The 25,825-nt window shown below is 41.4% G+C and overlaps 2 protein-coding genes across 5 annotated transcripts in view; one reads left to right on the top strand and one right to left on the bottom strand.

Moving 5' to 3' along the window:
* The window catches only part of CCDC146 (coiled-coil domain containing 146), an 87,935-nt gene that overhangs the window by 19,795 nt on the left and 42,315 nt on the right, over positions 1-25,825 (top strand). The gene's annotated exons all lie outside the window — the stretch shown is intronic.
* Positions 8,372-24,817, bottom strand: FGL2 (fibrinogen like 2). The gene is made up of 2 exons (XM_026701782.2): positions 24,072-24,817; positions 8,372-15,525 (listed from the first exon to the last, which is right to left on the bottom strand). Exons 1-2 carry the CDS (start codon positions 24,694-24,696, stop codon positions 14,822-14,824), a joined length of 1,329 nt encoding a protein of 442 aa, XP_026557567.1. The 5' UTR covers positions 24,697-24,817; the 3' UTR covers positions 8,372-14,821.

Raw genomic sequence — 25,825 nt, 5'->3', positions numbered from 1 at the left:
AATTTCCTGCTTTCTAGCTATGCTAAATCTCCTGGCACAGCTGATAGTCGGAACAGGTGATGGTCTGGGGAAAAAGAGGAAAAATAGCAACTTACCAAAAATTAGGCGAAGGCACAACGCAGGCAACTTGGATGGCGCACATGCCAGATAAGGAGTGAGGGGGCGGGGCCAGCCAGTGGCACGATTTGTCAGTTCTCCAAACTGCGCAGAATCGTAACAACTGGTTTTATAGAACCGGTCCGACCAGGTAGAATCCCACCCCTGCACCCGCCCCTCCTGGAATAATATTTTGAGAAATATTTAAAAAGGCAGAACATTATATTTCCCCTAAAAGAGAAACAGAAATATTGAGGGAGACAGAAACTCGGAGCTTCAGCTTCCTGCCTCCAGCAGATATTTGGTGCCCATTGAGAAGGACTGGGCCAGCCTGTCTACAAAACAAAAGACCTTCAACACCAGGGTGCTGATTTGATTAAGACATACTCTTCCAGGACAAAATAGGATTATCTAGCAGCAGGGCTCACTGCATTGCAAAATCACCTGAGGACATTGCATCATCCAGCAAGCTTCAGCCAAACTTCCCAGACAACCTAGAGGGTTTGCTATGCCCCTTATATCAACCAATAGAATACATGTTGCTGCACAGAAATAGGAAGCTCAAGGGCAAGCACCAAGAGAAGGTATAAATAACCCTCATTCTCAACTCCATGTAGTCAGCTGCACCAGGACCTCAAACCCATGTAGTCCTGTTCATCAATAAACCATCTTTCTTTCCAGTCAGCCTCCATGTTTCCAGTGTCTTTCTCCCCGCTTGGAACTGAACCCAGATGGATGTTTCTTCCAACACTTAAAACGGTCATTAAAGCAATTGTAAATCAAGAACTACCTGTATTGGACTGTGATTAAGTTCAGATGCTAGGAACTATTCTTTTTCAATATTGTGTTTTTTGTCCTGAGGAAGTCTCAGAGTTTTCAACCTTGTTCTCTTGTTTACTTTTATTATAAAACGGAAATCTCTGGAAGAGGTCATGTAGAGTTTTGGAACAAAGTCCCAAAGGATGTAGACTTACACAGTCCCAAGAACAAATATGTTTCCCTTATTGACTAAGGTTGATAATGGGCTGAATAAAAGTGAGCAATCGGAAGCTCCATTGATCAGTAGGAAACCAGACTCAGAGATTGAAAATCTCTTCTGGATTGAGCAATCTAGATTCTCCCAATTATCTCCAGATTGGCATTGGCAATGACAAGGAACATATTACACATCTATATCTATTAATGCCATCTGTTCTTATGCCAGATCGAACTGTTTAATTGTGCATTTCTCAGATTTATCACAGTGTACAGTATTTCAGTGAATACTACAGAGGTGGAGCAATCCTTGAAGGATGTGTGGAAACTGCACTTAATGAAGCTTGGCAGCTAATGTTTAACTGGTGAACTTTTAACCAGAGATTAGATATATCTGTATTGAAAACAATTAGGGTTGCTAATTGCTTCCTAAGTGCCAATCAAGATGCTGCTTTAATTTTTAAAGGCCTAACTGCTTTGGGCTTGATTACCTCGCAAGCAGCACATTGTATCTTGGTAGCAACATGACTGTGCTGGAAATCTGGAAAAGATCTCTTAACGAGATCCCTGTTATCAAAGGCCTGTTTTTTGGACATGGTTATGTGCCTGGCGTTGCAATTATTTTATTGTATTTTATTTTAGTATTTTATTTATTTTGTTTTCTTTTATTTATTTGTTGAATTTCTATGACTGTCTATCTCAGTCAGTGGCTGTGGGTGGCTTACAATTTTTTTTTTTAAAAATGTTACAATTAAATAAATAAAAACCATTTTAAAACAGTAAACACAGTGACACCAATAAAAAAACATGAAAAACATCCGCATTAAATACACACAGGAGCAAATTAATATTGTGTTAACATGTGTGGAGTGTAACATTTTCTTGGCTGCTGTATGTGTTGTTTTGTGGGGGGGGGGGTTGTAATTTGATTTTTAATTGATTTTATGATGGCTCCCCAGAGTCATTGTGTTTGAGATGGGCAGCTGTACACAATGAATGAATGAATGGATGAATGGAGGGAGGGAGGGAGGGAGGGAAGGAAGGAAGGAAGGAAGGAAGGAAGGAAGGAAGGAAGGACATACAGAAGCACTTCCTTAGGAGTGTCTTTCAGGCAGGGCTCCATGAAGATTGGTAATGAGTTTATTTGCTCTTCATGTATTTTAAACTGGGTTTTATATTGTGTTGTTTTATTTTTCTTTTGCTTTATTTTGACCAGAGAGCATCTCAGAGATGGAAAGTAAGATGGACATTAAAATAGCATCAATAATTTGTCAGACCCAAGCCCAAAGACAACACAGTGAGATCCAATCGAGTCCAGCGCTTTGTTTACTTACATCTAATAGACAGAATCTTGCCAGACTAAGGCTTTAATCTTCCAAGTTAAGGTTAGAAGTTTAAAGAGACATTCCAAGAAGACATCCAGACACGTTCTAGTGTGTGGCTAGGATTTTGGGACTGCACAGTCTCTTAATTTGGGCTTCTCTCCGTAATGTACTGCCTCCTCTTTAGGAAACTGGTGCTCAAGCTGGGATTCCCCCCGCCTTCTCCAGATGCATATCCCACCATATCAATAGAATACAGTTCTGTGTCTCTCTTGCGAACAATTGCTTTAATTTAGAACGCAAAGCCTACACTGTCGCTCAATTATCATTATATTAGAATCAACCAAACTAACGAGGATTAAAAAGCCGTTACATTTTCAGCAATTCTTTATAAGCCAAGACATTCCCCCCCCCAAATGTGAATATTTAAGAAAGTACAACAAAGCACCCAGATGTTTAACTTTTGCAGTTTAAAATCAACCCCAACGTTGATGTACTTTTGAGTTAGATAGGGTTGGTATCAGATTGCACCCAGTCTTTTTTGCTCAGTAACTCTCTACCCTTGTTGATGATAAAGACTGAACTCTTTCATCTTTGCTAGCCAAACTGCATGTGTGCATCTGGCCAGCGGGAGGATATAAATCGAGAATTTAATGATCTTTTGTGGTTTTAGAGCTGGGGAAAACAGCCGTTTCTTTTTGTCTGCACTGCTTTTTCTGGACTTGATTATGTCCACGTTCGTATGTGGAGATATGCCTTCCCCTTATCACCCTGTCTGAAACTTAACTAGCAGACTAGAATACAAACATTAGCAGTCCCATTTAAAAAAAAAATCCATTAATTGCAGCTAGCCTGAAGAATGTTCGCAAAATTGATGCTGAGAGGCTTATGGATGGAACGAAAGCAACATCTGTCTTTCCTTTTGATGCCAATGGTAGCTGTGGGACTTTCAAGTAGTGCCAAAGCATTTGTGGCATGTAGGATGGTAATTGTGCAAATGTGCATATCTGAGAGCCAATCCCGGGGTTTCAGAACTATTGCTCGGTTAATTATTTTTTGTATAACCTCGGGGTTGGAATGAAAGAATGTACATAGCTTGATAAATACTGAGCAGAGGTCACAGGATCAATAAATGCAGCAGAAGTGACTTGCCTCCGCCCTGTATCGGTATGTGGGAAAGATTTTGGGAGATGGGGGAAGAGCCACAGCCAGAGGACAATGGTTAGATAAGAGGCAGCTGTGACTGCAGAAGGAATAAACATTTCAGAAGAGATCCTCCCTAATTTCTTAGGTTGTAACAGTGATGGGAGAGAAATGCATTTTCAGACTTGCAAGATTCTGCTAGTGTAGTTTTGCTAAAATTTGCAAATTCCAAATTCCTTGGAAGTGTCCCCAACCTTCCACCTCCTCAAAACTTTTCAGGGCAGATTTCATATACTCAGGGGTGGGATTCTACCAGTTCACACCTATTTGCTAGAACTGGTTGTTAACATTCTAAGCAGTTCAGAGAACCAGTTGTTAGAAGAAATTACTGGCCTAATCCTGTAAGGAAGGCAGGAAGGAAACATTCTGGTGTTGCTTACAGAAACTGCCTCTCCGTTAACCCTTATTACATTCTTGGCAGGACTAGACTTCTTGTCTCAGGAATGTCTCTGGAGCTTTTCCCCCCTCCTTTGCTGGTACTTTGCTTGTGTGGAGTGACCATTCAAAATTACAATGGCACTGAAAAAAGTGACTTATGACCATTTTTCATACTTACGACTGTTGCAGCAACCCCACAGTCATGCGAGGCCAGGCGAGGAGATGCGTGCCTCGATGTGAGTGATATTGAATTGGCCACACACCCAGACACTAACATGACCACCAAGCCATGTCCACCCAGTCACATGACCACCAAGCCACACCCACCACCTAAGCCATGCCCACAGAATTGGTTGTTAAAAATGTTGAATCACATCCCTGCATATACTATATAGTATATATAGATATGTACTATATACATATATAGGTAAAGGTAAAGGTTCCCCTCCCATATACGTGCTAGTCATTTCCGGCTCTAGGGCTGGTGGTGCTCATCTCCGTTACAAAGCCGAAGACCCAGCACTGTCCAAAGACGTTTCTGTGGTCATGTGGCCGGCATGACTTTTTAAACCACCCATGCTGGTTTTCAACGGTCGGTTGGAAGCCACAAGTAGGAAGGATTCGTAAGTCTAATGCCCTCCAAGCAATCATAATCTCTTATTCTCAATTTTCTGCCTTTCTCTTTGGGGCGAAACATTCTAATCCAGTGAACTTTAAACTACTATTTAGGTATTTATATGTATTTTTCCTCTAGAACTATCAACCACGGAGTACCTTTTTTTTTTTCTAATTTTGTTCTTCCATACGTCCTTGGACAGATTCAACAGCCTTTTCGTATAAAGAAAGTGTTGAAACGATTAATACACTGGGTGGGGTTCAATGCAGATAATTTTATCTCTTTTAATATCTCTTGCATGATGGCTAAAGAATGCAAAAACATTTTTTTCCACATAAAGAGCCAGCATCTAATGGAGGAAATGCTTTAAGGACTCGTCTCTTACGATTGACTCCAATATGCGCATAAGAGCCCCCCTCCGGAACTGCTTGAATGTAATGTCACTAGTGAACAAAACTTTTCCAGCTGGGCCATAATTGTTGCATTAAGACAAGATTGCCAAGCCAGAACTATTACTGCATTGAACATATGACATTGTGAAGCTCTCTCACACAAAGGTTTCTTTTTTGTGTTCAAAAGTCAGTGAATCAACTTGTGAGTGTGTTAGATCAGGGGTCCCCAACCCTTGTTGGGAACCGGGCTGTGCAAGTTGTGGAGAAGTGAGCGAACTTTCATGTGCAGGATCTAGGTTATACGTGTGATGATCCATGGAAGACAGTTTTTCTTCTGAAACGGGTCCCTGGAACTAGAAAAGTTGGGGATTGTTGTATTAGATCATTTCCATTCCTATGTGAAATTGCTGAAGAATCTAAAGGGGGCTTTCATCCCTATAAAAGCTCCCTTTTTATGATCCTGTAATCACTTAATTTGGGGTAGAGTTGGGGAGACTGGATAGAGCTAAGCATTTACTGGCCAGATGCTCTTCCTGATGCCTATGAGGAGTTTACAGCAAATATTTTCTCTTTGCGCCCTGAAAGAGAAACATCGGCTGCTACCTAGGATTGAACTCCCAACCTTCTGAGTAGAAGGCAAGTGCCTTTACCACTAGGCCAGCATGACGCTCATAGGCCTTTCACACCTATGCAGTATCTAAATTATATATGCAAGGAGAATCTGTATATTTTGGAGAATCTGTCCCCTCCTTTGCAGTTGGAGTTGGAAATATGTGTAATGCTGGACCATATTGTCTCCTGCACATTTTCATATAAATATGGAGTTGGAAGAGATCTTGGAAGTATTCTTGTCCCTTCCAATCCAGGGCTAGACATCTCAGACCATCGCAGACAAATAGCTGTCCAACATTTCCTTGAAAAACTCCCATAATAGAACATCCACAATGGAAGGCTCTGTCGCTGCTCCATAGCTGTCACAATTGAAATCTTATTTCAAATTTGAATCTCCTTCTTTAAAGCTTCCCCCCCCCCCCTTGGTTCTTGTCCTACCTTTAGGTGCTCTGAAGAATCAAACCACACCAACTTCTCCGGGCTCTTTATCATCTTCCCATCTCTTCCAACATTTAAAGACCACTATCATGTTTCGTCTTAGCTTCCTCTCCCCTAGGCTTGGCTAGGTAGACACCGACACTTTCACTATGAGCCGTGGTGGCAAAGTGGCTAGAATGCAGTATTGCAGGCTAACTCTGCCCACAGCCAGGAGTTCGATCTTGACCAGCTCAAGGTTGACTCAAATTTTTACTACCGGTTCTGTGGGCATGGCTTGGTGGGCATGGCGTGGTTTGGTGGGTGCGTCTTGGTGGGCGTGGAAGGGGAAGGATACTGTAAAATCTTCGTTCCCTCCCCACTCCTGGGGGAAAGTTACTGCAAAATCCCCACCCCACTAACCTGCTTTCCAGCTCTGTTCTCCTGTGCAGGGCAACAAAAGAAGACCCAGCCGATCAGCTGGGACTCGGAAGGCAGAGAATAGATGGGGGTGGGGCCAGTCAAAGGTGGTATTTGCTGGTTCTCCAAACTACTCAAAATTTACGCTACCAGTTCTCCAGAACTGGTCAGAGCCTGCTGAAGACCACCTCTGATGGGGACCCAGATTGTTGGGGGCAACATGCTGACTGTGTAAACCACTTAGAGAGGGCTGTAAAGCATTGTGAAGTGGCATGTAAGTCTAAGTGCTATTGCTATTAACTATTCTTCACAGAATTTAACCACCAAGTCCTTCACCATCTTTGTTGCTCTTCTCTGTATTCTTTCCAGTTCCCCAGCCTCTTGAATTGTGGCAACTAGAAATGGATATAGTGTTTTAGGTGCAGTTTTTCTAGCCCAGCTTGGAGTGGAGATATCACTTCCTGTCATCTCAACACTGTACTCTATTGCTGCAGTCCAAAATTTGTATTAGATATTTGACAGCTGCAGCACACTGCTGGGTCAGGCTTACTCTGTGATCTACCAGAAGTTTCTCAGAGATACCTATGCTGAGCGAGATACCTCCTGTTTGTAGCTGTGTGCTTCATGCTAATAAACCTGACAGTCTTCCTGTTTAAGCAGAGATGATCTTCCATTTTCTTTTTACGGTGTCTTTTCGTGTCTTCCAGTTGGAAGTTACGGGTAGTTGCAAAAATTGTTCAAAATGAACATCCGTCAGGCAACAAGATACATGCCACGGAGCCTCCTATTTTCCCTCATAATCTTTTCCTGATTTTTGTTTTTGACCTTTTCAAGGTCAGAGTAGACTTTGAAACCAGCAGAGTCCATGTTTTTACAACAACAAACTAAACAAATGCTTTATTTGTTTGCATAAAATGTTAGTGTTTTCAGTTTTGCAGACAGTAGTTTGGTATATCCTCTGTTCATAAAAGCCTGCTAAAATTGGAATTCACAATCAAATAATTTGTGATTTCTGGATTTAATTAAGACTTCAGGGTGTTGAAATGTCATTCAACCATATTTCCAGGAGATGAAACCTGAAACTCTACAAACATTGGAGTAAAGTATTATTCCCCATCCTTTCTCTGCTTGCTATGGCTACCAAGTGTTTGAGTCTAACAACATCTGGGGAGCTGCCTGACCTCTTTCCCTGATTTTAAAAGAATAAATATATTTATCTGGCTCTTCAGTCCAGAAAGTTAAATAACAGCTCTTATAATAATAATATTCAAGGAAAAAGCAGTCTTAAGATTCTGATTCCAATTTTCTTCTGGTTCTAATTGGTCAAATGAGGAATTCTGATTGGGACATGTAGAATTTCATACATAGGGTTTAACAGTATTACTATCATGCCCCTGGTGGAGACTGACTCTGTGGCAGAGGAGGAACAGCCAACAGGGAGTGGAAGTGTGGCTCCAGAGGTGGTGGAGGAGGCTGGGGAAGGGCAGAGACCGGCTGGGCAGTCAGAGGAGGACCCAGGCCCATCCCCTCTCCATCCTAGAGCATGTAGGGAGGAGAGGATAAAGGAGAGATGTGGTCTACTGCAGCTGTGACAACTGGATAAGAGGATGGACATGCATACTGGCGAGTGCTGGAAACAAAGCATGGAAATATCTCTAGTTTATAGTTCCTCTCTGAGTTTGGTGGCCTTCCCAGTGTGTGTTCTGCTATCTGTGGACGTCTTCAAGCCCTTATCTTGCCTGGTTTGTGTTGTTTTTTACTCTTTATAATTTAAACAGCATTTCCTCCTTCTTGTAACTGCTGTGTCGGAGATTTTTGTCTCCAGTCAAGGATATTTGGAGCTTGGAAGCAAAGTGAAGGAATAAAAGGGGCTTCACCTGTTTTTTGTGACTGTGTTTATTTTGTATCCCACCCTGGGTCATCACAATTACAAAATAAAGCCATTATCAAGCCTGTTGTTTCTTTATTTTGTAGGCAGTTCTGATGACAATTTGCATTGAAAACAATCAGACATAGTAGATGTAACGACATATGAGCAGATTACTTTGAGACAAATACATGATTAAAATCATTTAAACACAGGAACACTGAAAAATAACTCAGCAAGGTAGCTAATTCAGAAAAGTCACACATTTCAGAAAAGTAAACATTGTTTACAATTTTACATGCAAGGTATTCTTCATGAAAGAGATGGGACAGTTTTCTCTGGCATTTTAAGCAAAAAACATTGGGAATTCTAGCTTATGATGAGCAAAGAATTATGTAAATTCCCAGAATGCCACAGTAGATAGATCTCTTGGAGTAAAGTATGCTATCAAAACACTTTTCTAACATTTCAAAACTCCTTTAACACATTGTGTAGATATGCCTTAAGCAAAATGAAAATCTGACTAATTTCTCTGTTTTCCAGATGTCAGTTGGTTATACCCTTTTTTTCCATTTGAACAACCATGTGGAATTGATTAATATTATGTGCATTATACAGATCATTTAAAGAATGATTTGCCTGAGATAAATGGTTTTGGTTTTTCATTTGGATAGCTTTATATTTCCCTCTGCTTTGCAAGCCATTTGATTATGGGAGTCAACATCCGTTCTGTTTTTATTTTCCTTCATGCATTTAAAACATTTTACGTTCTGCTCTTAGCATTGCTGTTTCCCATAGAGATCTTAAAGCTTTGTTCATTTTATAAATATAGTAGTCAAAAACAGCCTACTAACATCCTTAACATTTATTATCTTGATTGTATTTTGGAAGAAGTGTTTTGATAAGCATCAGGGCTAAGCAGTAGTATACATTATAATATGCTTTTTTTAACTTAGGAAATTTACTGTCAATATTGATGTGTGACATCAGAAAACATTTTCAACCGAAACAGATATATATTTCCTCTAACATTACAATTTCTTATACTCTCCAGTTAAATAAGATTTGTAACAGAGTAGTAAATATGGATTTAATTCTACTAGGCAAAAGCCTCCTTTGTAATGCAGATATACATAAGCATCTATTTCTTTTTGTCAATAGCAATAATATACAAATAAGATGCTAAATGCAGGCCTTCAAAAAATTCCGTTCTGCTTTAAATATTAATTTATGTTCCTCTGTGTATGTATCTTTCTTCTGTTCACAGTAATGCAGTATTATAAATATACTCTTAATCATTTTCTCTATTAAAAACTAACCATAGCATAAAGGTGTATACGCTGATACGTACATTTTTTTATACAGCCTTTATGGATGAAAAATGTTACTTAAGCCAAACAAGCTAATTCAGTTTTCCCAAAGCTAGAGTCTTCTAATTGTATTAAACTGTATTTCATTAGCGTCTGAATATAGATCTTTTAAACATTTACTGTGTTTTTAATCTAAGTGAAATGTTAATACTTGTTGTAAGTCCATGTATGTTAGGCTACACGCTAAATAAATAAAATAACTGTTTTTCCCGTCACACCAAGAATGATAAGAACTGTAGACTTACATGTCTGGGGAGTGTTGAGCTGGGGAAAACTTTTTTTTTAAAATAGCTTTTAAAAATTAGGCAAATATATGAACTCTTTTGAAGGAAATATCAAGTGTCACCTTCCCCCCACAGCATTCCAAAATGAGTAATTCTGACTAAGTGGACAAAATGTGCTGTTGAGTTGGAGAGTAAGTAGAGCGTGCCGAAGGAAGGCTCTCTATAAAGTAATAAGGAGGAATGTTCGATCTCAACCCAGGAGTTAGCAATCTGAACTCCTCAGATTTTATGACTTTAAGATTCCTCACTTTCAATGGCTTTTACAGTCACCCCATGTGGCCACCTGACCTTCCTCTTTGTTAGAGAATGAAAAGAAATGCCGACCAAAATCTTCAGATAGATTTTAAACGGGGAGAGACCTGTGTTTGAGGTCCTACGCATCATTCATGAGTGTTTTGATTGATTTGTTAACCAGTTGGGCACCATCTAGATTCTAGCAGCCTATCTATCTGATCAACTCCCAAGTCAATCTTCACCCCTACATCCTTTTGTATAGATAAAGGACTAGGCTGATCTGAGGTTGGTGCGACTCTGCTTGGTGCCATTAATTTTGAGAAACTGAACTAATTCGCTGTGACCTCAACTTTTCCTGCTACAAATGAGAAGGAGTGTTATCCCTGGAGCTGCGTAGCTGAAGGCTAAAACATATGAAGAAGGATTGCAAGAACTGGGCATGGCTAGTCTAGAGAAAAGAAAGACTAGGGGTGACATGGTAGCAGTCTTCCAGTATTTGAGGGGCTGCCACAAAGAAGATGGGGGGGGGGTAACCTATTTTCCAAAGCACCTGAAGGCAAAGCGAGGAGAGAAGCAACTGGAATTAAAGAGATACTTCCTAACAGTGAGGACAATCAATCAGGACAGCTTGCCTTCAGAAGTTATGTGTGGTCCATCACTGGAGGTTTTGAAGAAGAGACTGGACAGCCACTTGTCTCAAATGGGACAAGGTCTCCTGCTTGAGCAGGGGGTTGGACTAGAAGACCTCCAAGGTCCCTTCCAGCTCTATTCAGACTGAAGCAGATGGTGTCCTGACGACAGCATCGCTCATCTTGGCCTCCTTCCCAGCTCCTGAGATTTGTCATCTCTCTACTGTCACTGGCTTATCCCGCCATCAATGGCCTCTTTAGTTGCTCTTCTCTCCCAAAAGACAAACTGGCATCGCTCCCATTGGCAGTGAAGAGCAAATGCTGATAAGGAGAAGAACAGAGGCGGAGAGAAGTTGTTGCTGGCTGGTTTTCACCCTCCCTTGTCGGCTCCGTCGAAGGGTGGGATAGCGACAGCAGTGCAGGATTGTGATGGATTGTTCCCCTGCAGCAGCAGGTGGGGTGGGTGGAGGGAGGGAGTATTTTGCCAACTCAAGAGGCTTCCCAGAAAGAGATCCTGATTAAGAGGCTGCTGCCCAGTCCACAGCTGGATATGGGAAGGAGGAAGAGGTTCAAGGTAACCATACCCTAGAACTGAGGTGTCAAACTCGATTTCATCGAGGGCCGCATCAGAGTTGTGTTTGGCCTTGGAAGGCCTGGAGGACCGTGGCCAGCGAGGGCATGGCCAGCTCGGCGTCATTTGTTGAGGCTCTGTTTTTGGCCGTGACGGCCTCCTGCAGCCCTCTGCCAGCGAAAACGGAGCTTGGGAGGCCATCGCAGCCGAAAATGGAGCCTGGGAGGACCATGTACAGCCTTCCCAACTTCTGTTTTCGCTGGCAGAGGCCCCCAAGCCGGTCTTTCACCGTTTCCAGAGCGGCCCCCGCAAGCCAGATGTGGCCCGCTGGCCTTGAGTTTGACACCCCTGCCCTAAAATCTCTCAGGATGTATTTAATAGGCTGTAGAAAGTTTGGCAAGATTCTGTCCATTGGACACAAGCAAATAAGGGATTGGAATGGATGGGGTATCATGGTCTCATCTTTGGACTTGAGCTTGACGTGGCAGAGCTACTGCTCAGATTTTGAACCCTAATAATTGTACAGGTAGTCCTCGACTTACAACCACAGTGGAGCACAACATTTCTGTTCAAGCTGAGCAAAACATTCGTTAAGTGAATTTGCCCCATTTTACGACCGTTCTGGCCATGATTGTTAAGTGAATCCCTGCAGTTGTTAATAACAAGAGTTGTTAAGTGAATCTGGCTTCCCCGCTGACTTTGCTTGTCAGAAGGTCGCAAAAGGGGATCTTGTGACCCCGGGACACTGCAACTGTCATAAGTACATGCCAGTTGCCAAGCATCTGAATTTTGATCACGTGACCACAGGGATGGCTGCAACGGTCTTAATTGTGAAAAATGGTCATAAGTCCCTTTTTTCTTCTGAAATTTGTGGCAGGTTTTTCCCCTTAAGATATTGTTCTATCTTATTCCTCTCTATTTGATCCCGTCTGTATAAATTTTCATAGTATTTTTGTACAATATGCTTTTTTCCCCCTCCGGAAGGTTTCGGGGGTTTGTGTCCCATTTTCATCATGTAATTGTTAAATTAATTTCTTTTCCCTTTCCTTTTTCAATTTATAAGCTAGCCATCTTCCAGGCTTATTTGCTTGTTCAAAGAAATTTTGCCTAACCAATTTTATTTTTTTTACATATTCCTCCAGATTTAACAAATTCAATTTATGTTTAGTTAAATCCCTTTCTTTTATTTTATTTTATCACTTTGCGGTTCCTTCTGTAAAGTTATTTCCAATCTTTTTAAACTCTTCCTGTAATTCATTTTGTTCTTTCTGTTTCTCTTTATTTCTTCTGGCTATATATGCTATCGTGATCCCTCTTACATAAGCTTTTGCTGTATCCCATAAATTCTGAAGAGTTGTATTTTAATTCTTATTTACTTTAAGGAAAAATTTCATTTCTTTTCTAATCATTTGTAGGCATTATTTTTCTTTCAATATTTTTATATCTAACATCCATTTCCTATTTTTCTTTTTTTGTACTTTCCAAATTATCTGTAAGGGATTATGATCTGCCCAAGTATTAGTCAATATAGCTATATTTTCACATTGTTTTCTAATTCCTTGTTCATCCAAACCATAAATCTATTCGGGATAAGTCCCTTTTTTCAGTGGTGTTGTAACTTTGAACGCTTACTAAACAAACTGTTGTAAGTTGAGGATTACCTGTATTATTGAGATTGCATGGAATTATCTTACCATTGGTTAATTTTCACCTTAACGTGACAGCTGTTCTATCTAAATGTGATACGTTAAATTATGGTTTTCCTTTTATAAGCATAAAGATAGTTTGGGGATTATTTCTTCTCCTATTGAAAAAAATATATCCAGCATTTTAAATCTAGAACTGGAAATACTTAATTAGGCCACAGTAATTTAAGTTCATTTAATTGTCCTTGTTTTCAAACAGCAATGTAGACATCTGCCATTGTTTTCAGCGGCACTTAAATTCATCTCATCCTGTCTGAGCAAATCCTAATTGTTAACGTACATTCACAAGAGTTGGCATAATTATTATGATAGTTTTCACGTGTAAAGCTCAATAAATTAATTAGAAATGACAACAGCATCTAGTGGAATGTAACCTTTCTGGATCACAATCAACCGTTTCAGAGTCATGCATCCAATAAAGCCAACTGCGGTCCACGTATTTTTATACTATAACAAACATTATTGTATTTCAGAATAAAATTATAAAAATGTACTACAACAAGATGCTATAAAAGCTAAAATTAGTTAAGGTGCTCCAAGATTCTTCATGGCTTTGACTAAAACAAACAAACAAACACAAAAGAACGAATGCACCTACTCTTCTACAAACTATTTAGACATCGTTCATGATAAAGAAAAGTGACAGTGGCAAAATGCATAATTCATCATCTATAAAAATATAACCTCTATTATTTACATAGAAAAGCACAGTCACAAAGAGATGAATTTTTTTCCTCGCCTTGGAAAGCGTGGCAAGGCAGTTTAGTTTCACTGGCTTTGAAACTCATGGTTAAATCACATTGGCCTGCAGCATTTTCTCCAAAAACTCAAGGCAGTGTGGCATGGGGCCTTCCCCTTCCTTTATCCCAACAACAACCTTGTAAAATAGACTGAACTAAGAGACTGGGGGTGGGTGGGAAACCACTTATTGAATTTATCAATATGTTTCAGGAATGTGCATTAAAATAGGGGCATTTAGACTTTGTGTTTAAATGCCTTTAATTATCTGCATTTTTCCCTAGGAGCAGATAATGGAACCAGACTACTCAAATTCCTTCAAAATCACTGTGTCATAATTGAGCCTAAATCCAAATTTGGAAAATGTGTGAGGCTGAAGTATTATGTGGTCCAAACATATAAGTCTTTGTATATACCAAACTTGGTCTCCAAACTTGGCAACTTTAGAATAGAATAGGAATAGGAATAGAATAGAATAGAATGAGCTGGAAGGGACCTTGGAGGTCTTCTAGTCCAGCCCCCTGCTCAAACAGGAGAACCTATACCATTTCATATAAGTGACTGTCTAGAGTCTTTTTAAAAACATCAAGGAAGGAAGGAAGGGAAAGAAAAAAAGAAAGAGAGAAAGAAACAAATTAAAAGAAAGAGTGATGGAAAGAAAAGAAAAGAAAGAAGGATGTATCCATGATGGAGCGCTTTAAGCCTTGTGGACTTCAACTCCCAGAAATCTGAGCCCTTCACCATGGCTGGCCTGGGGAACTCTGGGAATTGAAGTCCACAAGTCTTAAAATCGCCAAATTTGGAGACTTTTCTGGTGTGTAGTATCATGAATTTGGTCAGGAAAAGATGTCCGTGTACTTTGGGAGAGGAATGCTTGCAAGAGAAAGATTTTTTTTTTAAAAAGAAATGTAACAGAATATTCTTAAATTGCACTCAAATTCTGAGGGAAAGTGCCAAGATTGGACAAACTGGATTTTGGGAGCGGGGGAAAGATTCATGGCAAAAACGTTTTGGGCCTCATCATCATTTTAACCTTCTTAAAAGCTTTTCTGTAACCGTTCATGTTGTGATCCGAAGCTTCAGGCCACGTGGCCCAAAAAATGCCATTGCGCACCCCTTTATATTTCTTGTTATAATATTTGCCGTTGAGGTTGGCAGCCAGACAAGCATCAAACCACCATCCTGAGCTATAATAGGCTCCACAGTTGCTTGAAGCGTACTGGTCGTTGTCCCTGTCCGGGGTGCTGAAGAACTTTTGATCATGGTTGTAGGGTTTCCTGAAGTTCAAGGAGTCCCCGGCAGTGCCAGTGTAGCTGCCGATGGTTAACCGATATTTGAGATACTCATTGGCGACGTAGAACTGGTCATATTTGGCGTATTCTCGGACACCGTTGAAATCTTCCAGCTCGATCCTCAGCTCCATCTCCTTGCTTTTGGTCAGGAGGTGAATTTTGTCGTTCCCTAGCCAGAACTCCTTACCGTTTCCAAAGCCGTTCTTGTAGTCCTCCCAGGTTCGGTTGAAGGAGACGCTGCCATCCTGGCGCATCTGGAACACAGTCCAGCCCCCTCCGAAGGATTCCATGTCGCAATACACGTCAAAGCTATGGTTTCTGGGATCTGGGGTGATTTTGTAGATGCCATTCTGCCGCTTTCCAGCGGCGAAATAATTGGAACAGTCCCCTGGCAGAAGCAGGTAGTCTAGGGAGAAGGAGGGAGATGGCTGTTATCACAAGTAACAGGCTATTTTGACTTAGCTAACATGGTACCCAAGGATGCAGTTGTGATGAGATTGTATTTCCAAAAAAGAGAAGTTTTTTTTATTGGTGTTAGAATATGTATGAAGAATAAAGTATTCTGTGCAGTCAAGAACTTCCTTCCTTCCTTCCTTCCTTCCTTCCTTCCTTCCTTCCTTCCTTCCTTCCTTTCAACCATCCTTCCATCGATCCATCTCTCTACCATCTCCTTTAATAAAATATCTGTCATTGAGATCTTCCTTCCTTCCTTTCTTCCTCCATCTCTCCTTCCTTCCTTCCCTCCCTCTCTCTACCATCTCCTTTAATGAAATATCTTAGTCATTGATATCTGCCTTCCTTCCTTCTTTCTTTCCTTCCTTCCTTACTCCTTCCTTCCCTCCCTTCCACCCTGCCATCTTTCCTCCCTGTATCACTCTATCATTTCCTTTAATAAAATATCGTACAGTCATTGAGATCTTCCTTCCTTCCTTCCTTCCTTCCTTCCTTCCTCCTTCCTTCCTTCCCTCCCTTCCCTCCTCCCTCCCTCTATCTCTCTACCATCTCCTTTAATAAAATACCTTACAGTCATTGAGATCTCTCTCTCTCTTTTTTTTCTTTCTTTCTTTCTTTCCTCCTTCCTTTTCTCCCTTCCCTCCTCCCATCCTCCCTCCCTCCATCTTTCTATCATCTCCTTCAATAAAATATCTTACAGTCACTGAAATCTGCTATAAGAACTCTTAGGGGCAAACATGTTATCATAACCTTTCTTAGTACTATGCGACAGTTCAAAAGATTTACAGCAGCTGTTCTCAACCTCTGAGATTGGCTTTTTCTGGGTGGATAAGAGCTGGCCTCGTGATTTTTATTACTGTCCTTTCAGGGAAAACAGATTTATTTATTTCAAATAAAAGATAACTGAAACAAGTCTGTTATGGCCAGTTATTTGTAGAAGTAGCAGTGACTCTGCTACTAAAGTGGTGCTGGGCACGATGTTCTCTGAAAACAGTCATTTAAAAGGATGACAGTGATTTCCTATAATAGTGGCATTGCATAACTTTCTAGTTTTGGCACCAAGCAGGAATGTAACACTTCATTATTATTTTTTTTAAAGGTCTTCCAGATGTTTCCCAATTATTATAAATCTTTTAGTTCACTGGCATTTAATGTCATTGAAATAAGCAAGACTATTCACACAGTCCTGATTTTTTTTTCTTACACAAATTTTTGTTAAGGTGCAACATTTCATTTGTACTTTATAAAGAATGAAATGTTGGTTCTTATATGAATGTGCTGGAGTTATCATTTGGAGATGTCAGGAGCCAGAGTATTATTGTTTCAAATATCTAGGTGATCAAATATTTAGCTGAGCTTTGATTGCATTACCATGGCAACCATTTGACCCATTAACCCTCCCCCCCCGGACTTCTGGTTCCCAGTTACCGGCAATCTGACGTCCCCTCCAGGCTAATGGTGAAAAAGTCATTTTAAAAGATTTTGGGCATCTTGAGGCAGTGTTAGAATAAGGGAGAATAGCAATAGGACTTAGACTTCTATACCACTTTGCAGTGCTTTATAGCCTTCTGTCATGTCCCAGTTGGAGTCTGATTCTGAGGGAGAGGTGGAACAGCTGACAGGGAGTGGGAGTGTGGCTCCGGTGGCTGTGGAGGAAACTGGGGAAGGGCACAGGCCGGCTGGGCGTTCAGAGGAAGAACCAGGCCCATCCCCCCTCTTCATCCTAGGGAGGAATGGATAAGGGAGCAACATGGCTTGCGAGAGAGAAAAAGGCCCTGATCCCTTTCATTGGTTGCAACTGGGAGAACAGGACATAAGTGAGGCGTTTGCACATGGCTCCTTGCTGGAAGCAAAGTGTGCCTTATCTTGGTTGAGCCTTATCTGGGTTTTGGCGTCCTCCCAACTGTGGGTGCTGGGTTATCCTTTTAAAGTCTGCAATTTATCATCTTGGCCTGCTTCAGTGTGGTTTGTGTTGGGTTTTTTTATTTCTAATTCTATAAGTAACTCTATAAGTAATAAGAGCCTCTGTAGTGCAAGCTACTTCTCCTGCAGCCAGCTGCCTACAATTTGCCAGTTCAAATCCCACCAGGCTCAAGGTTGACTCAGCCTTCCATCCTTCCGAGGTGGGTCAAATGAGGACTCAGATTGTTGGGGGCAATAGGCTGACTCTGTAAACCGCTTAGAGAGGGCTGTAAAAGCACTGTGAAGCAGTATATGAGTCTAAGTGTTATTGCTATTCCTTCCTTCCTTCCTTCCTTCCTTCCTTCCTTCCTTCCTTCCTTCCTTCCTTCCTTCCTTCCTTCCTTCCTTCCTTCCTTCCCTTATTCCTTTTTCATTCTCCTTCCTGGTGGTGCAATGAGTATTATAGGCTGACTGCCAACTGCCAGCAGTTCGATCCTCACCAGCTCAATATTGAGCCTTCCATTCTTCCAAGGGCATTAAAATGAGGATCCAGATTGTTGGGGGCAGTAGACTGACTCTGTAAACTGCTTAGAGAGGGCTGTAAAGCACTATAAAGCGGTATGTAAGTCTAAGTGCTATTGCTATTGTTAACCATATTTGAGGTCTCGTGGTTCAAAAATTTGGCAATTAATATCTATTTATTTGGGAAGACTAGGCTATGTTAGCAAATACGCAGTGGCAGGAAGCCTGTGGTGTATCAAACATTACTGAGCTATCAATCATCTTAGCAGCCCTAATTCTGACCACTTGCACGTGTGTAATTTAACAACATCTTGATCATGGATTTACCGTTCCTGTGATCTGACAAATCTGAAAGAAGGGAGTCCCCTCCTTATGGGGGGAATTTAGTAGAGCACGGGTGTCAAACTCAAGGCCCACAGGATGGCTCCAGCTCTCAATGTGGTTGGATTCGGCCCATGGGGCCATCCTGGTCTACCCAAGACAAAGAGGACAGATTGAAAGAAAGATCAGGCCAGTGTAGCTTCATCCCAGTTTACCCAATGGGAAGAGGAAACATGCCAGCAGTTTGGGGAGTGGGGTCAAGCTGGCCCCACCCACTTTGAGTGGTCACTAAATCAACTGCTGTAAGTCGATGTCTACCTGTATACTAGTTAGACTTAACTTTATATACCACTTCACAATGCTTTCCAGACCCCTCTAAGCAGTTTACAGAGTCAACCTCTTGCCCCCAACAATCTGGGTCCTCATTTTATCGACCTTAGAAGGATGGAAGGCTGAGTCAACATTGAGCCGGTCAGGATCGAACTCCTGACAGTGAGCAGAGTCAGCTGCAATACTGCATTCTAACCACTGCACCACCAAGAAGGAGAAGGAGAAAGGGAATAAAAGAGGAAGGAAGGAAGGAAGGAAGGAAGGGAAGGGAGGGAGGGAGGGAGGGAGGGAGCTGAGTCAACCTTGAGCTGGTCAGGATTGAACTCTTGGCAGTGAGCAGAGTCAGCCTGCAATACTACATTCTAACCACTGGGCCACCATGACTCTTGTGATGGTCACAGTGACATTTGCCACACATCCTACGTGATGGTTTTTAATAATGTCACTTAAGGGATATATTTGAGAACAACCTAAGTTTTGAGCTTTGCAAGTTCACAATTTATATGAGCCATTTAAGTACAAAAAAGATACGGAGGCCTTAGAAAGAGTGCAGAGAAAAGCAACAACAATGACCAGAGCTCTGGAGACTAAAAGGTACGATCAACAGCTGTAGGAACTGGTTATGTTTAGCCTAGTGAGCAGAAGACTTAGGGGAGACAGGATAGCTGTCTTCCAGTACTTGAGGGGCTGTCACAGAAAAGCTCCAGAGGGCAGGACAGGAAGCAACAGGTGGAAATTCATTGAAGAGACATCCAACCTGGAACTGAGGAGAAATTTCCTGACAGTGAGAACAATTAATCAATTGTTTGCCTCACGGTGTTGTGGGTGGTCACTGGAGGTTTTCAAGAAAAGATTTGTCCAAGATGGAATATACACTCCTGTCTTATGCAGGGGGTTGGACTAGAAGACCTCTGTGGTCCCTTCCCCACCTCTAAGATTCTATGAAATAGTGCATTTTATTCCTAAGCATCCTTACGCTGTTTGGGGGGTATTTATTCCTGGTCCAGATTTCTTTACAACAAAACCTGAACTTTATTAACCATATAACATACTTTGGGCATAAATATTTCTGTCTGCTCTGGATGAATTTTAAGTTGTTCATTGGTTACTGTAATGTAACCAATTTAAAATGTTACATTTCTTGGAAAGAAGCTTGGAAAAAAATTATCTGAAAGCCAAAATAGATCATGTTTGAATGCCAAGTGCCATCATTTACAAAGCATTTTTTTTTTGGTGGTTAGAACAGACTGCATTGAAGATAAAGCAACTCCGAAAATGGCCTAGCTGGAAGGAAATTTCATACAAATCAATTCCTCATTTTACACTGCTTATATTATGAACTTTTGCCAAGATTCCCTCTCTTGGTATATGATATGCCATCTATTTAGAAAATACAATTCCTACTTCAGTCTAGATATTTGCAGCTGAAGGATTCCATCACTTGGGCCTTTCCCTATATAAGACTATAGCAGCCATGTAACACATATGGCGAGCACTTGAATCGCTTTTTAAAATAGTTCAAAACAATATTTCATGATGAAGCTTTTAATTTTTTGAGTTGTTCCTTTAAAAGTTCGCATGCATGGGAGATTCACATCATTCCAATCTAAAGCTGAGGCGTTTCAACAATATGTTAGAATCAATATTCCCAAGATAAAGCTGAAAACAATTTGGGGGGGAAAGGACAGATAAAATATTATTCGGGTGTTCTAATCCCATCATAAATGGTTTGAAAAATTCATCTCCCCCCTTTTACTCTTAAAACCCCAAACCAACCTAGATGCAATCTTCACCCTTACTCCTCTTCCAAAAACGGTGGTTCCTTAATATTTCAACTGTGGGATCCTTGGTGCTCTTTGAGCTCGGTTGTTTTGCAGACATTTCATTACCAAACTAGGTAACTTCATCAGTGCTAGTAAGGAGTGGGGTTTGCTGTCAGTTTATATTCTAGTGTCTTGACTTGCCAGGGTTGGTGGCTGTCGTCTTAGAGATTCTTTAGTTGGGCTGTTTGCTGTTGACTTTTTTTGGCATTTTTTTCTGATTGGGGTATTGTTTACTTGATTGTTGGTCTGATGTTAACCTTGGAGTTAATCTATGTTGATCCGGGTGCTGATTGCTGGTGGGTCTTTTTGTTCCCTTTTTGGTTAGCTGATTGTCACTTTGCAAAGTCTACAGATATTGTTAATGTCTATGTGTCTATCGATGGTGAATTTGTCAGACTGCCCGGCTTCTAGAAATTCCTAAGCATTTCTGGACTTGGCTTGGTCTAGGATGGCCACATTTTTCCAGCTGAAACTATGGTTTAAGTCTGTCTACCTTACAAATATAAAAGAACTCCATTATCAACTCAAGAGCACTAACAGCATCATCGGAAATATCCTTGCAATAAAACCAAGTTGATGTTTTTCAGTTTCTATGCATGAATGCAGGGATCTGCAGACTTGACCATTTTAAGACTTGTGGACTCAAACTAGATGTCTGAGGAATTGTGGGAGTTGAAGTTAGAGGGTGACATGATAGCAGTATTCCAGTATTTGAGGGGCTGCCACAAAGAAGAGGGGGTCAACTAAAGGCATTGGAGGGCAGGGCAAGAAACAACAGATGGAAACGAATCAAGGAGGAAGCAACCTGGAATTAAGAAGTAACTTCCTAAAAGTGAGGACAATTAACCAGGGGAACAGCTTTGCCTGCAGAAATCATGGGAGCTCCATCACTGGAGGCTTTTAAGAAGAGCCTAGACATTTGTCTGAAATGATATCGATTGCCTTGCTTGAGCAGGGGGCTGGACTAGAAGACCTCCAAGGTCCCTTTCAGCTCGATTCTATTCTAAATCCACAAGTCTTAAAGTTCCCAAGTTTCAAGACCCTTTGGCATAGTCAAGACAAGGATTACCAGCAATGCTCGCTAACAGGATTGCTAGGTACATTCTTGACTTGACAGCATAATATCTTTAATACCGTAAGGCAGAGGTCTCTAAATGTGGCCACTTTAAAATTCAATGTAGAGAAAAGTAAAGTCCTACAGGGCAAGAAAAACCAAAAGGACACTTGTAGACTGGATAAAACTAGGCTTAATAGCAGTAATTGTGAAAGGAATCTTGGAGTCTTAGTGAACAACCAGTTAAATATGAACCATCAGTGTGAGGCAGTAGCAAAAAAAAAGGCAACGCAGTCCTAAGTTGCATTAACAGAGGGATATACAATCAAGATCAAGGGAAGTACTAATACCACTCTATAAAGCCTTAGTAAGACCACACCTAGAGTACTGCATTCAGTTTTGGTCACCACACTATAAAAAGATGTCGAGACTCTAGAAAAAATGCAGAGAAGAGCAATCAAGATGATAATGGGACTGGAGGCTAAAATATACAATGAATGGTTGCAGGAACTGGGCATGGCTAGTCTAGTGAAGAGAAGGACCAGGGGAGACAGGATAGCTGTCTTCCACTATTTGAGGGGCTGCCACAGAGAGGAAGGGGTCAAGCTATTCTCCAAAGCACCTGAAGGCCGGACAAGGAATAATGGATGGAAACTGATCAAGGAAGAGATCCAACCTGGAAACAAGGAGAACTTTTCAGACAGTGAGAACAATCAATCCATGGAACAGAAATTGCCTTCAGAAGTTGTGGGAGGCTTTCAAGAAGAGACTGGGCTGCTATGTGTCAGAAGTGGTGTAAGGTCTCCTGCTTGAGCAGAGAGGGTTGGACTAGATGACCTACAAGATCCTTTCCAACTCTGTTAATAGCTGGCTGAGGAATTCTGGAAACTGAAGTCCACAAGTCTTAAAATTGCCAAACTAGTTGGATCTGATTTAGCCCTAGCGAATAGCAAACTAACTGGGCAAATGATAACTGGTCCCGCTTTGGTACCACTTGGTATCCCCCAGTGAACAGCAAAGGATGCTTTTCTTTAACCTAATAAGATGTAGATGAAGGTAGCTGAGTATAGTGTGTGTTGTCAGTTTGCTAACATTGAACACCCAGCTTTTCCTAGGCGGATGTTTCTTTCTGAAAACCCCAGGAGGAAATCTGCAATAAATTGTGCCTCTGTACTTTTCCGTCAGTTGTTGATCCAAACGTCTACAAAAAGCGTGAAGTTTGTACCTGGGTCCTAAATCCTTTTACCTTAACAGAAAAATATATACTCAGACTGATGCTGATGCTCACCTGAGCTAATACAAGTAGTCCTCGACTTACAAGTGTTCATTTAGCGACCATTCAAATTTACAGCAGGCACTGGAAAAAGCGACTTAACAACCATTTTTCACACTTGCGACCGTTGCACCATCCCCATGATCACGTGATCAAAATTCAGAGGCTTATCCACTGATTCATATTTATGATGGTTGCAATGTCCCGGGGGCCTATGATCCCCTTTTACAACCTTCTGACAAGCAAAGTCAATGGGGAAGCCGGATTCATTTAACAACCATGCTACTAACTTATTAACTGCGGTGATTATGACATGAAAAGTCATAAAATAAGGCAATATTCGCTTAACAAATATCTTGCTTAACCACATAAATTTTGGGTTCAATTATGGTCGTATGGTCGAGGACTACCTGTTATAATATTTTGACTTCGCTCCTAATGTCTTCAACCAGCCATATCCATCGGCTGCTTTTCTCACCCTTCAGAGGTGCCCTCATTCCAAAAATAACAAGGTTGGATGAGCCTTGTTAATTGTGGAACCACTTCCCTCCAGAAGTTGTGAATGCTCCAACACTGGAAGACTTTAAGAAGAGATTGGAAATCCATTTGTCTGAAATGATGTAGAGTTTCCTGCCTGAGCAGGAGATTGGACTAAAAGACCTCCAAGGTCCCTTCCAACTCTTCTATTCTATTCTATTCTATTCTATTCTATTCTATTCTATTCTATTCTATTCTATTCTATTCCATTCCATTCCATTCCATTCCATTCCATTCCATTTTAGTCCTAGTCCTAGTCCCATTACATTACATTACATATTTTCTTTTCTATCCTGTCCGGTCATATCCTATCCTATCCTATCCTATCCCACCCCATTCCATTCCATTCCATATTTTCTATTCTATTCTATTCTATTCTATTCTATTCTATTCTATTCTATTCTATTCTATTCTACTCTACTCTACTCTACTCTGCTCTATTACCTTACCTTACCTTACCTTACCTTACCTTACCTTACCTTACATTACATTACATATTTTCTTTTCTATCCTATCTATCCCATTCCATTCTGTACCATTCCATTCCATATTTTCTATTCTATTCTGTTCTGTTCTATTCCATTCAGTTCCATTCTAATGTATCTCATCCATTACTCTTAGGTATAGGTACCAATCCCCAAATCCTGACTTCTTTATAACTCGGTTCAACAACAACACTCCACACAGCAAGGTGTTAAACCTTCTAATTCGTGCAGAAATCTCACTAGCCCACCTACCTCGCTTGGGTTCTACGACGGAACATTGCGAGGAGCACTTCACATCTAGACTGTTCACGAAAAAGGTCAGGTTGGCCACTTTGTCGTCAACGTAGCTTTCCACGTTGTTCATGTTGACCAGGTTCATTTGCTCCAGCCGGCCGTGCAGGGTGTGGATCTGGTTCTTGGCGTTCTTCAGGTTCTCGGACAGCTTGGTGACCTTGTCCTGCAGGTCGGTGACTCGGTTGTCTTGGACCATGCTCTGGTTTGCGGGGCCGGCCGGCTGGAAGTCGTTATTGTCCTTGTGTCGGTGGTCATCTGCCTGGAGTTTGCAATCCTGGCAGGATTTCTTCAGAGTGTTGACCATTTCCTTGAGGAGCTCCACTTCCTGGAGGGTTTTCTCCATCAGTTGGAACTGCTTGGGCAGCTGGATGGTCAGGGGAGGAAAATTCACCTGGTAGGGACATTCCTCTCCATCGCATTTCCCGCTGCTTTGGAGGGAGAGAGGGCAAGCCGGAGACCCCTTATCTCCTCCTCCTCCTCTCCTTTCTTCGTCTCCCCTTCCTGCGTGGTCTTCCGACAGAACGAACCTGTTTGCAAGAAGCAGAGCCACTGCCTGCAGCAACACCCGGCCAGCAAGCTTCATCTTATCTGAGAAGGGTAGCTGCTCAGTGAGGAAGTGCGCTGAGCTCCCAGCAACTTTTATAACAGGGCAGCTCGGCGGAGCCTGTGACTTATCGCAGCCCGTCAGCTCGGTTCTCAGAAAAACGGGTGGGTGTATCTTGCATCACAAAGCTGAGCGTGATATTAATAGCAACGGCAGAGTAGTTAAAGGGGGGCGGGCGGGGGAATCACCCAAACTCTCTCATGCTGCTCAGCTTTTTGTCCACGTAAGCAATATTCCTCAGGGTACACAGATGTAGATCGTAAGGTTTTTTTTTTCTCCCTTCCCCACCTTCCTTTCCTCACTAATATTTTAATCTGGTTTTGATTGCTTTTCTTTGGGGGGGGGGGGAATCAAAACAGCCTGGGTTGGGTCTTCTCGAGAGTCATTGATGTTAAACCAAGAGGGGAAAAAATAATCACTTTTTTTCCTCCCGGCCCTTTCTTTTTATCATATCTAATTGTATATAAGCCGCAATCAGGATTCCTTTTGCACTTTCCTGTGTTGTAAAGGAAAATACCCCTGTGCTCCAGGCACACTCTCATCCCGGTCATTTTGTGTGTGTGTCTGTGTGTGTGTGTGTCTCTGTGTGTACTTTTTTGGCCCTTTTCCCAACCGCACAATATTCCTTTTTCTTTTTTTTTTTAGATACACTGGAACCACATCTGGAATCCCAAATGTGTCACCAGTGCAGCGATTGCAGGAAATAATGATCGTACTTACTAGTATTTCAAATTTCAGTTTGCTTTCCTAATGAGCCCCGATGAGGAATTGGCCTTTTGCTTTAGTTTAGAATGAAAAAAAAAGGGGGCAGAGGGAGAAAAATTGAGGAATGGTAAAGATTTTGAGAACCAGGGAGAAGATCTTAGAGGAACAGGCAAAAACTTTTATAGAAGCGAAGAGGGCTGAAATATCTTAAATAGTCCTGGGAAACAAGATACCAATAGCAATATACCAGTTTGCCTTATATCCCACTTCACAGTACTTTATGACACTCTGTGAATGGTTTACAATGTCAGCCTCTTGTCCCCAATAATCTGGGTCCTCATTTTAGCGACCTCGGAAAGACGGAAGGCTGAGTCAACCTGGACTGGGTCAGGATCAAACTTCT

Source organism: Pseudonaja textilis, chromosome 5 (genome assembly GCF_049901715.1).
Source record: "Pseudonaja textilis isolate UNSWEBS1 chromosome 5, rPseTex1.2, whole genome shotgun sequence".
In the NCBI taxonomy this organism is placed as follows: Eukaryota; Metazoa; Chordata; class Lepidosauria; order Squamata; family Elapidae; genus Pseudonaja; species Pseudonaja textilis.
The sequence above is the reverse complement of the archived record's forward strand: the minus strand, read 5'-3'. Positions and strand labels throughout refer to the sequence as shown.

Bases quoted from the DNA above. Each gene is read 5' to 3' on its own strand.
- FGL2 (XM_026701782.2), bottom strand. From the start codon at position 24,696: ATGAAGCTTGCTGGCCGGGTGTTGCTGCAGGCAGTGGCTCTGCTTCTT. The intron at 15,526-24,071 runs GTAGGTGGGCTA...CCTTCTCCCTAG, and splicing joins CGTCGTAGAACCCAAGCGAG to ACTACCTGCTTCTGCCAGGG.